Genomic DNA, 13729 nt, shown 5'->3' with positions numbered 1-13729 from the left:
TCTGCAGCAACGTTAGATTATTCTTTTTTGTATATAATCCTTTATTTTTTGTTATGAACAGATGTCACGAGATTTTCTGACGTATTAGGGTCTACTTTGAATCTTATTTAACAATTTCATAGTTATAAGTTCGGGAAAATTCTAACAATTTGAAATGTGCATCGATCGTTCAACATTGAGACCCCCGTAGATCAATTGACCCCATGAAATGAGACTTTGAAAGGTAGTCAGAATTGAGAATAAATTCGATCGCTCCCAACAAACGATAAAATGATAGGGGGGGGGGGGGGGGGGGGGGGGGGGGAACGTTCTTCGTTGGTTTGTAAAGAAAGGTCAGGTATCAGCGTTAGATGATTCATCATATCCCTTAGCTGCCTCCTTAATAAACCATTAACGTCACTCTCATTGCTATCACCTTAATAAACTAAGTCCTGATTTGTTAGCTGAAATTGGTTAACCGATGCATGACATGGAAACATTATTAATCCAAAACTAACCTCCAGCGTAGTTCACTGCAGAGCCAACAACGCACTTCCGCCACCGAACGCACATTAAAGTAAACCTAAACATAACTAAATCGCGTAACTAATAGAGGAAAAGACAAAGTGGGGCAACTCGGAAGTTGGGGGAGTAGGAGCAGCCGTCCACCACTATGCACACAGGAAACGACAACCCCCCGGGGGGGCGAGTCACGACTCGTCCGAGTCCTCCCGCAGCAGGTCCCGGAGCGCCCGCTCCGACTCGGCCCCGTCCGCCCCCGCCACGAAGGGGTGCCCCAGCAGCTCCGCCACTGACCACCTCTTCCCGCTCTCCTTCTGCAGGCAGCACTCGATGAACCCCCGGAACTCTCCCGAGGCCGCCCTCTCCGTCACCGCCCGCGCTGCCTCCCCGAAGCAGATCGCCACCATCAGCGTCGCCCAGTCGGGGCGCGCCCCTTCCGGGAGCAGCGGGAAGTGGCCTCGGTGCAGCTCCAGCACCGCCAGGCCCAGGCTCCACACGTCGGCCGCGTAGGGGTCGTAGTCGCCGCCGTGCGACTCCGGGTCGAACCGCTCCGGGCTCATATAGGCGCACGTGCCCACGTAGGAGTCACAGGGGTCGAGGGACCGCCGGAGCACCTTGCCCACCCCGAAGTCCGCGATCTTGACCTCGCCGGCGGCGTTGATGAGGAGGTTGGCAGGCTTGATATCGCGGTGGACGATGTTGCGGGAGTGGAGCTCGGCCAGACCGAGGAGGGCCTGGCGAGCGATAGCGGCGACGGCGGGCTCCGGGAACGGCCGGCGGCGGAGCAGGGCGTCCAGGGACCCGCCGTCCATGTGCTCGAGGAGGAGAGCAACGTCGCCGGAGGGGGTGGGGACGACGGCGTGGAACCGGACGACGTGGTTGGATTCAGCCACACGGCGGAGGATGTCGACCTCGCGGTACACCTGGCAGCGGAGGGCGGCATCCGTGTGCACCACCTTGAGGGCGTACACGGCGGCGGTGCGGCGGTGACGCACCTTGTAGACGGTGCCCCCGTTGCCGTGGCCGAGGACCCGGAGCTTCTCGAAGTCCGAGATCCGGAACTCGGCCGACGGGGCGGGGGCGGGGGCGGGGGCGGACGAGGAAGAAGACGTGGAGCACGGAATCATCGTCGTCGTCGGCGGCGGCGGCGGAAGGGGAAATCGAAGGCCGCACCCGGAGGCGGAAGCGGGGTCGGGGATCTCGAGGGTGAGGTTGAGGTGGGGGAGCCTTCGCTCACGGACGATGGCCATGGAGAAGAGGGAAGTCGGAGCTCGAAATGGTATCGACAGGAGAAGGTTCGAGGGATGGCGTCTTTTATCAGGATCGAGTGTGATATGCGAAGAGGATGAGTGCGTGCGCATGTGGTCACCGTCCTTGAGATCACCGAAAGCAAATGGCCCGTTAACTCCTCGTGGGAATCTGAGGTGACGTGGGCGGTGAGCGGATGCGCTGGAAGCCGTGAGCGAGACGTGGAGAGGGATGTGATAATACAAGTAATGTGAGGGTATGTGTTTCTTCTTTTGGTAGTATTTGTAATGCCCACAGAACCAAATCGACCTAAGAACTTGCACGTGGTACTTCTACGCGATGGCGGGACCCTTCTATTTCTGAGGAGTCCTTTATTTTATATTATATTATATCACTGCATACGAATTTCCAGAAAAATCTTTTATTCTTGCGATTTTTTTCCCTTATTTTTAAAAACTTCAAATAATATTCTTTTTTACCTAACATTTAAAAATCAGATCATAGAGTGAACCTAACCGATTATAATATTTTTAGTAACACTAAAAGAAAATTATAATCGAATATAAAAATATGATAATAATAATTTTATATAAACTTATAAAAAAATATTAAATTTACAATATTTTACACTTTCGTTATATTGTTTTGTTTTCAATAATATTAGGAAAACATCATAACATAATACAAAAAAAATAGTATTTTTATTAAAAATATTTTTTGTTACTATATTATAATAAAAACACTGTAATATAATATAAAAACATTGTAAGTGCCTGATCCTTGCGATACAGAATAAATAAGAATATACATACATACATACATACATAGGCAAAAAGAGAGGAGTCCACGGACACGCCACCGAAGCCCAACCCGTTCTCCACCAGTTGTTCTCCACGTGCAAGCCTTCGCCACATGCCTGCGGTGCTCCGATCCCCAAAGATCGGGCTCATGCGCTGCGACTCGGTGTGCGGCGCAGTTACCGAGGAGGGTGGATCAGACATGTATGGCGAGCTGACTCATCACGCTGGCCCCCAGAGGATAAATTTGGAAGCCAGATGTAGAGCTTATAATGATATGGACGCGTTTAAATTGTCTATCATAAATTATTTGATTCGAGTCGAGTTCGAGTTGATGTTTAAATAATCGATTTAATTAAGACTAATTTGGTATAAAAAGTGGCACAGAATAATATAAATATGATGACTAATTATAGATTTTTTTAATAATTATTTATTTTATTTTTTTATATCTTAATTTTTATATTTCTAAGAATTTTATTAAAAAAATTATACTTATGAAAAATAAAAATAAAATATGAAAATATCATATTTATCCAATGATAAATTGAAATAAGATAAAATCGACATAAGTATAAGGATCTTAATATTATTAAAATATTTAAAAATAATTTATAAATAACTTTAAATATCGATATACTACGGATAATTCATGAGAAATATGATAGCCAATGTTATGGGGGGCTCCAATGTTAACGTGCGCATGCATCTTACCAGAGCATATCCATAGCACGCCCCACCAATCATCTTTTGAGGGCAAATGCATGTGCTTTGTACAACGTGATACTTCTGATGATGCAAAGAAACGAGTGGGAATTGCGGATCACGGAACCAATACGTGATCAATTAGAAAAAAATTGTTGCATCGAATATGTCACATCAACAAACATATATATATATATATATATATCCCCTTTATCATAATTCAAATTAATGAAAACTTCATTTACTTATGTATTAGGGAATCGAATCAGAGAAATCTGATGTCAATCTTGTTCTGCACGACTTAAGGAGCCTTACCATATTATGGGAGCTCAATAGATCGAGAGATTTAGTTTACCAACTTAATTCTATTTCAATAGTTCGATGTTACTATTTAACTCTATTTTTATATTTTAAATATAATTTAACACCTCGAGCGTAATTGATTTTTATCCACTCAGACTAAACAAAGTCATTTTTTATATCTCATCGTCCGATCAACTTTAGAGAAATCATAAGTATAAATTAAATATGATGAAACAAAGAGACATCTACTCGATTAAACTCATATGTTAGTATAAAAAAAATATAATAATAAGTTTTAATTAGATGATGACTAATGCCAAAGGTTAATCTTAAATGATCAGAATTCCAACGACCCAACATAGCCATTGGAACTCTGATGTCATCTAAGAATACTGAACTCTGATGTCATCTAAGAATACTGAATCGATAATTTCTAATCTGAGATATGTGTGTTGAGAAATTCGTAATCGGTAAGCCAATGTCATGTCATTGTCAGCACTATAACATACAGAATTAATATGACATGTCTATAACATATGACCATTGGATTGACTTTTCATATTTGAGTAAAAATAAATAATTCCGTGCAACTGTGGTGCGAATTAAATACACGTATTTTTTTTATTTGTTTTCGAAACTCATTATAAAAGATCTCTTGAGAATTGTCTTTGGATATCATTACCTGCACATTTTAAATCTTTCAAATCCCCTCGTCGTGTTGGAGATGGATCTTTGTGGCAGATACTTCCAATATATTTTTTATAGGAATTCTGACCAAATTTGTCTATTTTCCGACACAAGCTCAGATAAAGTCTTGATGCTAAAAACATTAGATTTGAATCTGAAATCTATCATTATAAAGATGCGAAATTATAATAATTTCAAGCTCTTTACTTTTAGTTTTCTTATAATTTGTGTTTAGAAAAAAAAAACTTATTAGTCGAAATTATTGAGAGGGATACAAAACTTTATATATATTAATAATTAAAAATATACAAGAAAGTTAGCATAAGATTATCGTGATTCGATAACTCTTGTTTATATTGATAAGGTAAATAAATGATATTACTTTTTAAGTTCTCCTTACTCAAACACAATCTCATTATATATCCTCTTATATAAATTCAAAGAATTTATATATTTATCATGTTCTATCTAAAGCTACTATAGAATAACCTCTTTATAGACCATACAGAGAAACCAGAAACGTTCATTACATTTTGCTTTCCCCTCACAAAAATGACACGTTAGATATTTATAGAAAAAATTGTTGAATCTCGGATTTTAATGATGAAACCAATTGATAGTGTTTATGATTTGATTTACGTGACATAGAAAACTTCGATCAAAAAGAGACAATTGAAGTAGGAATAATCATGTTGGGCCGGAGAAAAACATGTCAGAAGATTGAACCTCGAGCCAAAGGATTGATCAACGTATCGATAGAAGGCTTCAAACCATAGATTCAGGCATCGGGCCAAGAAGAGCAGAAATTATGCCAAGGAAATCAGAGTTACGGAAGTCAACCAACCGATTGGGCAATATGCCGCAAGAGAAGACGATACACCGAAGAATCGGACGAAGCGTCGAAAAACCAATGACATGTCGGGCAACTTTGATTCAAGTTTTGTAATAATTATCTAGATCGAAGTAGGTTTTAAGTGTACATGATTAACTATGATAGCAAGGTATAAAGCAAAATGAAGTCCCGGAGTCAAGAACAAGATTTCGTTAGGAATTCGAGAGTTTGTCGAAAATCCGAATGTTCGTCGAAAATTCTACCAGAATTGACCGAGAAGTCTAGGAGCTTGCTAAAGAAGCTCATCGGAACTCACCAAGAAGATTGTCGTGAAGTGTGCCGAGAGATCGTTGGAAGTTCGTCGGAAGATCGTCGGAAGAAACATAGACTTACGGACTTATTTAGCTTAGGAAATGTCTTAAAATTTATAATTATCATATAATTGGGTCAGAATTAGGTCAACTCAATTATGGATCAATTGGGTCAAGTTTAAGTTGTGTTGGGCTAAGTGAAAGGCCTAAACAATGACCCAATGGGTGACATCGTTATGGCACAATCTCCGAGACTGTGTCAGGCGGTGGTATCGCCCAGTGGTAGTGTCAAGCGGTGGTACCACTAGTTTGGGTGGTGGTACCGCCCATATATAGTCTTTCAAGCGATGGTATTGCTAGGACCCCGAAAATTAGGGATGAGATTCTTTTAGACTCCAAGTTTGAATCCACTTGAGGCCTATAAATACCCTCCCATCCTTGGTTAACAAACACAAGAATTAAGAGCAAAAAAGTAGAAAAACACTATTGTAATCTTGCGAAAACTCCTCTTAAGCTCAAAGTGTTAGTTTTGTTTGAGAGATGAATAAGGGGGATTGTAAATGTTCTCTCTTAAACCTGTCAAAAGGGGAATCGAATTGTAAGGGTAGTTGATCTTCGCCCATTGAAGAAAGATTGTTAGTGGATGCTGGTGGCCTTGATGGAAGAGGAATCAGTGAGGTGGATGTAGGTCACGATGACCGAACCACTATAAAACTTGGTTTGCTTTTCTATTTGTGTAATTTACCTTTACTGCAAACTGCCTTCCTTACTTTGCTTTCACTATACTTACAAACAAGATTTGAAGTTATATTTTCGAGATTGGTTTTTATTGTACGAAGGATGATCGCCGGAAAGCTCGTCGGAAGGAAACTCGACGTTGCCGGTTATAAAATATGCTTAGGACTATGTTGTAACTTCGTAGTTTGCATGTAATTAAGTTTAGGATTAAGAAATAATCATATTTCCTAGTTATGGGCCAAATGGGCCCGAATATGATTTGGTTTGGGCTATAACTGAAGCCCAACCGGTGACCCGTAAGGTCGGGCGGTGGAATCATCGGACTGGGCAATGGCACCACCCAGAACCTGAGAGGTCCGACGGTGGTACCACCGGACTAGGCGGTGGCACCGCCAGTACACTGTCAGTGTCAGACATTGACAGGCGGTGGCACCGCCAGCATCGGGAACCCAAACGTAATTCAAATTTGGAGCTCAAATTTGAATCCTCTTGGGGCCTATAAATACCCCTCAATTCTCAGCAGAGAACATAACTTTTGAGAAGTTAAAGATTGAGATAAAGCCTTAGCAAAGTCTTTAGCAAGTCTTGTTTTCAATAGCTTAATTGTTCAACTCCCTCTTTCTCTTTAAAAAACTGTAAGAGTGTGAACCACTTGTAAAAGGTTGTAAGAGGGGTATTTGTCCTTCTCCTTCAAAGTGATTTGCTAGTAGAAGTTGGGAGCCTCATCGAAAAAGACTTCGCAAGTGGATGTAGGTCATTTTGACCGAACCACTTTAAATTAGTGTGTTTCTTGAATGTGTGGGTGTTTACCTTTTTTAAACCATTATTTACATAGCAGCAAGCTTTCGGTTTTTATCTTCTCACTTTACTCGAGCTACTTTCACCAAGTCATTCATTGTAGAATCGAAATCTCTACGTATTTACGAAATCGTTTTCAAACTTATGAGTTTCAATCCGCTGCACTAATTCACCCCTTCGCCCTCCCCCCCCTCTTAGTGCCGCTCTGATCCTAACAATTAGTATTAGAGCCTCGTTATTTCTCAGTTGGTTTAACACCCAAGAGAAATAACTCTTTACGGCCTTCAAGAGGGGCACACGCTCATTCGTCCTCCCTTTTTCAATAGGACGAGCTACACTTATTGGAAAACTCGAATGAGAGTTTTCTTACTTTTTTTGGATTTGAATTTATGGGACAGTCAAAAATGGATTTGAAATGTCTTCTCTTCCAATGAACCATTGGAATAATTTGGAGAAGAAGATGTTTTCTTTAAATGCAAAGGCTATGAATGTCTTATATTGTGCACTTGACAAAAATGAATTAATCACGTTTCGATTTGTGATTCGGCTTTTGATATTTGGAGAACTCTTGAGGTCACTCATGAAGGCACTAGCCGAGTGAAAGAGTCCAAAATCAACATTCTTATGCATTCTTACGAACTTTTCCGGATAAAACCAAGTGAGTTCATTGGAGACATGTACACCCGTTTCACGGATGTCATCAATAGACTCAAAGCTCTTAGTAAATGTTTTTCTAACTTTGAACTAGTAACTAAAATTTTAAGATCCCTTCCAAAGAGTTGGGATCCAAAAGTTATGACCATTCAAGAGGGCAAGGACCTTAAAACATTTCCTCTCGAATAACTTATTGGGTCTCTAATGACCTATGAAATGGACAATATGGCAAAAAAGGAACTCGAGAACAACCTTCCAAAGAACATGAAGGATTTGGGACATAGAACATTCGAAGACCACTCGAGCATAAGCTCAAGTGATGGTGAACTTAAACTACAAATGAAACAAAAATTAAAAAGTAAAAAGAACGGAACTACTTGCTTTGAACGCAAGAAAAATAAAAATTAGGATGAATTGAGCTCCTCCGAAGACGAGGAGAAAATCAAAAAAAGCAAGATGGCAAACTACGCCTTAACGGCTTTCAACGATGAGGTAATCGAAACCCCCTTAATTTATTTTGAAATTACTTGATGTTTTTCGTGATGCATTTTTTTTTTTAAATAATTATTTTTCTTGAAAATTGCATGTTTTATGTTTATAGAATAAAACGTTAGATTTAAATCTTGATCATATGTATATTTTCTTAAGAAGAAAAAATGTGTATCTTGATGATTTTTTATTTTGATTGAAATATGAATATGCTTTATGTTTAATGATTTCTTTGCCTTGTATGTCCTATCATGATAAATATTTTAAAAATAAATGAAATCATGTTTGATTTGAAGTAATGCAGAATGATCATGCTTAATGAGTTTTCTTTTGAAATGATGCATAATGATTTTTATGATTTATAGATTATCGATTTTCATGATATTAAAAGTAACTTTTTCGGTTTAAAAAAAAATTGATGCATGTTTTGATTTGACATAAATGGGATGATTGAATACTTAATAATGCTTGATGTTGTAATGAAAATATTGAAATTTTGATACCATGATTGATAACTTTATGCATGAGATTTTAAAATAATATATAATTATTTTTGTAATTTATTGGTCTTGATGGTTCTATGACGAAATTCATTTTTTGATCCTAAACGTTGATGCATGTTTGAAAAGCATGTTAACATGAAATCAATCATATAAAATGAAACACTTAAAAAAAAGGGGGGAAATCTATCTCAATGAAATCATGAATATACTTATGTTATGAATTTTGTGAACCATAAAAATGATTTTGATAATTTGAATTTGAAATGAGTTTTATCAAAATCATGATCTTGATTTTTTAGAATAATATGAGATTTCCTTTGATGATCATTTTGATTATTTAAAAGGAGATTTGTCGAAATGATTCATGGAATTTTGGATTCATGACTTGATCCTTCGTTTGTTTATGAGATGGTTGAAATCTTTGTACCTTTGAATTCTTCCCTTTTCCTTTCGATTTTTAAATTAATGCATGTTATATGTTGAAGATTTAAAACCAATATCATGCGTACCTAAGAAATATTGATTTAATAAATTGAATGATTTAAAAATGAATGATGATTTTTCTCTTGAATGTAACTTGTGATATTCTTTATGAATCATCATCTTGATTTCTCGATATTCGATACATGAAATTTTATTGTGAATCAAGATCTTATTCTTTGAGCACCCATGTTTCTTCTTTGAAATGAATCATGATTTTTTTTTGAATTATAATTTTTATGATTCATAAAGAATTGAGAGATTAAAAAATCTATCTATGTTTTTCTTTTTATGAATCTCTTTAAAATGATTTTGATTTAACGATTTGAATTTGAATAAGACTTATCTTGATTTTTCAAAATTTATAACTTAAGACTTCTTATGCAAGAATCAAGATACTATAACATTTGATCTCCTACATTTTTTTATATATTTATAAAAATAAAAGAGATCTGTTGAAATAAATCATGTCTTTTGGTATTCAAATGGTCTTATCTTTGATGATATGATTTCTTGGTATCTATGATACAAATGCCTTGATATGATTGAATCACTGTTATAAAAGAAAAAAGAAATTGTTAGCTTGCTAATTATAAAAATATACGCTAGCTTGAATGATAAAACATGAGATTGTCTATAGTACAAATTTATTGTTATCATGATGTGTAGATTGAGATAATGATTAGAATATTGATGTAATTATAAATAATGATTTTGTATTATACATAAAATACTCTTGATATTATTTTGATGCATACAAATGAAAAGTTATGAACATGCATGGTAGGATATAGTTTGACAAAATTGATACCATTATGAGACATTTATGATTTGTAATAATGCATGCAATACTTATGCTTTTTAATTATGATGTGAATCATGATTTAAAATGCTATGAATTATTGCTAAAATGATGTATCATAAATGTTGATTTAGTGTTTTGTATCATGAATGCTCTAAATGATGAATGTTTGGTATCATGATCAAAATGTTGATAAATAGTTAAAAATTTTAGTATCATGTGCTTATAAAGTTGATTGATTTATTCAATATCGTGCATGAATGAAATATAAAGTTTTTGAAATAGTGTATGTTTTAATTTGAAAATATAATGATGCACAAATAAGATTGATACTTATCTTTGTTATAATTATTGTAAAGGGTTTTTCCTTCTTTTTGACAATGACAAAGGGGGAGATAGCTAGCTTGCACAAGACAAGAGAAGTAAAAAATTACAAACTTACACATCGTAAAAAGGGGCGAAACTTATTAGCTTCTCATCTTAAAAGCAAGAAATGCTATCTTGTAATCTCAAACAAATGTGCTATCTTGCTTATCTCAAGAAGCAAAACTTGCAATTTGCACATTGCAATAGGAAGCAAGAATCATGAGCTCACACAAGAAATGCTATCTTGCATTTGCTTTCAAAATTTTTGCTAGCTTGTATGTAGTAAAACTTGCATATCGTAAAAATTGCTAGCTTGTAGTCTAAAGAGAAGCAAACAATTGCTCTCTCAAGAAAAGCAAACATGCTAAACTTGCACATCTTTAATTGCTAGATTGCATGATGATAAAATTTAATACTATGTTTTTCATGCAATAAGTTGAATTCATATCTCTCAAACAGATAGAAAGTGACATTTCTCCTTTCTGTTGATGATAAAGGGGGAGAAGTATGATCATGTTATGCATGATGAATATTTGCAATAACTTGAATTCGGCTTGAATTCAAGGTTCTATCAATATAGTATATTGATAGGGAGAGTTTGTTTAAACTTCGGGAGTTAAGGTTAACTCCGTCATCGATTGGTTGTCATCATCAAAAAAGGGGAGATTGTTGAATCTCAGATTTTGATGATGAAACCAATCAATATGTGTTTGTTTTAATCTGCATTTTGAGTGACGTAGGATGCTTCGATCAGGATGAGACAATTATAGCAGGAAAATCATGTTGTGCTGGAGGAACATGTCAGAAGATTGGACGTTGGGCCGGTGGATTAGTTGACGTATCGACAGAAGGCTTCAGACTGTGGATTCGTGCATCAGGCCAAGAAGAGCGGGTATTGCGCCAAGGATATCGGAGTTACAGAGTCAACTGACCGATTGGGCAATAGGCCGCAAGAGAGGATGATGCACCGAAGAATCAGACGAAGCGTCGAGGGACAAATGACATGTCGGACAACTTGATTAATTGCTTAGGATTAATTGTCTCGATTAAAGTTTTGTTTTACATGTGCAAGATTAACTACGATAGCTTGACGACATAAAGAAAGTCTACCGGAGTCAAGTTCGATGGGTGTTCGAGAGTCTGAAGATTCGTCGGAGATGCTGCCGGAATCAACTAAGAGGAAATCAGGGACTTATCGGAGTTTTCGGAAGTCCGCCGAAGAGATCGTTGGAGGTTTGCGGAGATCACCTAGAAGGTTCGGCTACTCGCTGAACTCGTCACAAGATCGGGAGCCTACTAGAAGTCCGTCGAAAGAAATCTGAAGGTGTAACGGACGTCCGCCGGATGATCGTCGGAAAGCACACCGGAAGGAAACTCGATGTTGCCGGTTATAAAATCTGCTTAGGACTATGTCTTAACTTTGTAGTTTGCATGTAATTAGGATTAGAATTAAGAAATAATCCTATATCTTGGTTAGGGGCCAAATGGGCCCGAATATGACTTGGTTTGGGCCAAATCTGAAGCCCAACCAGTGACCCGTAAGGTCAAGCGGTGGAACCGTCAGACTGAGCGGTGGCACTACCCAGAACCCAAAGGACTAGGCGGTGGTTCCACTGGACTGGGCAGTGGCACCGCCCAGAACCCGAAGAATCCGGCGGTGGTACCGTCGGACTGGGCGGTGGCACCGTCCAGCACCCGAGAGGTCCGGCGGTGTACCGCCAGTACACTTTCAGTGTCAGACACTGACAGGTGGTGGCACCGCCAGAACCCAAAAGTAATTCAAATTTGGAGCCCAAATTTGAATCCTCCTGGAGCCTATAAATACCCCTCAATTCTCAACAGAGAACACAACCTTTGAGAAGTTAGAGATTGAGATAAAGTCTTAGCAAAGTCTTTAGCAAGTCTTGTTTTCAATAGCTTAAGTGTTTACCTCCCTCTTTCTCTTTGAAAATATGTAAGAGTGTGAACCACTTGTAAAATATTATAAAAGGGGTATTTATCCTTCCCCTTCAAAGTGATTTGGTAGTGAAAGTTGGGAGCCTCATCGAAGAAGGCTTCGCAAATTGACGTAGGTCATTTTGACAAAACCACTTTAAATTAGTATGTTTCTTGAATGTGTGAGTGTTTACCTTTCTTAAACCATTATATATATAGCAGTAAGCTTTCGGTTTTTATCTTCTCACTTTACTCGAGCTACTTTCACCAAGTCATTCATTGTTGAATCGAAATCTCTACGTATTTATGAAATCTTTTTCAAACTTACGAGTTTCAATCCGCTGCATTAATTCACCCCCCCCCCTCCCCCCTCGCCCCCCACTTAGTGCCGCTCTGATCCTAACAGGGAGAACGAATGATAGAAAAGCCCTCTTGCTTTCGTTGAATCTCGATTTATGGAATATAATCGAATTTGGTTTTCAAAAATCTTCTCTTCCAATGAACGATATTGGAATAAGTTGGAGAAGAAGACTCTCTCTTTAAATGCAAAGGCTATGAATTCCTTGTTTTGCACCTTAGACAAAAATGAATTCAATCGAGTTTCTACTTGTGAAATGACTTTTGACATTTGACATATACTCCAAATCACACACAAAGGTACAAGTGGGGTTAGAGATTCTAAAGTTAATATTTTGATGTATGATTTTGAGTTGTTTCGAATGGAACCAAGCGAGACTATTGGAGACATGTACACCCGGTTTATGGATGTTGTCAATAGTTTAAAGGCACTTGGCAAATGTTTTTCGAATTATGAACTCGTTAATAAAATATTAAGATCCATTCTAAAGAGTTTAGACCCTAAAGTAACGGTCATTCAAGAGGTCAAGGATTTGAATAATTTCCCTCTTGAAGAACTTATCGGGTCATTAATGACCTATGAGATGACTTGTAATGCCCATGAAGAGCTTGAGAATAATCTTCCAAAGAACATAAAAGATTTGGCACCTAGAACAAATAAAGACCATTCGAGCGAAAGCTCAAGTGATGATAATAACTTTGAACTCTTGACTACAAAGCTTAAAAAATTCTTAAAATAATAATCAAAGAACAAAACTGAACTTAAAAAAAAAGTTGTCAAAGAAGACGAAAGTATTTAAGGCGGTTTGGGATGAATCAAGCTCATCCGAAGATAAATAGCAAACCAACAAAGGCGAGGTGGCAAACTATGCCTTAGTGGCTTTCGACGACAAAGTAATCAAAATCCCCTTAGTTTACTTTGAAATTACTTAATGATTTTTCATGAGTTGTTTTTAAATTAATTAGTATAAAATATAAAATATAAAATATAAAAAAATTATATCATGCTTCTTTTTATTTAAAAAAAATAAAAATTATATGTTTTATGATAAAGGAACAAAATGTTAGATTTAAATCTAATGATAATCTTATATATGTTTTTAAGAAGAAATAATATGTATCTTGATGATTTCTGATGTTGATTGAAAATGCTTTATGTCCAATGAAACCATGCTTGATGTCTTAATAAAAATGTTACGAGGCTTGATATCATGCTTAATGAG

General features: G+C 37.5%; 1 protein-coding gene across 1 annotated transcript; it reads right to left on the bottom strand.

The window, feature by feature from the left end:
- Positions 1–465: 465 nt before the first annotated feature.
- Positions 466–1947, bottom strand: LOC103970793 (mitogen-activated protein kinase kinase 9-like). Its single transcript, XM_009384715.3, has one exon. It carries the CDS (start codon positions 1860–1862, stop codon positions 690–692), a length of 1173 nt encoding a protein of 390 aa, XP_009382990.3. The 5' UTR covers positions 1863–1947; the 3' UTR covers positions 466–689.
- Between the last annotated feature and the right edge of the window lie 11782 nt (positions 1948–13729).

The sequence above is a fragment of the Musa acuminata genome, chromosome BXJ3-11 (assembly GCF_036884655.1).
Source record: "Musa acuminata AAA Group cultivar baxijiao chromosome BXJ3-11, Cavendish_Baxijiao_AAA, whole genome shotgun sequence".
Taxonomy (NCBI): Eukaryota; Viridiplantae; Streptophyta; class Magnoliopsida; order Zingiberales; family Musaceae; genus Musa; species Musa acuminata.
Note: the sequence above shows the minus strand (reverse complement) of the source record. Positions and strands in the feature narration are given on the sequence as shown.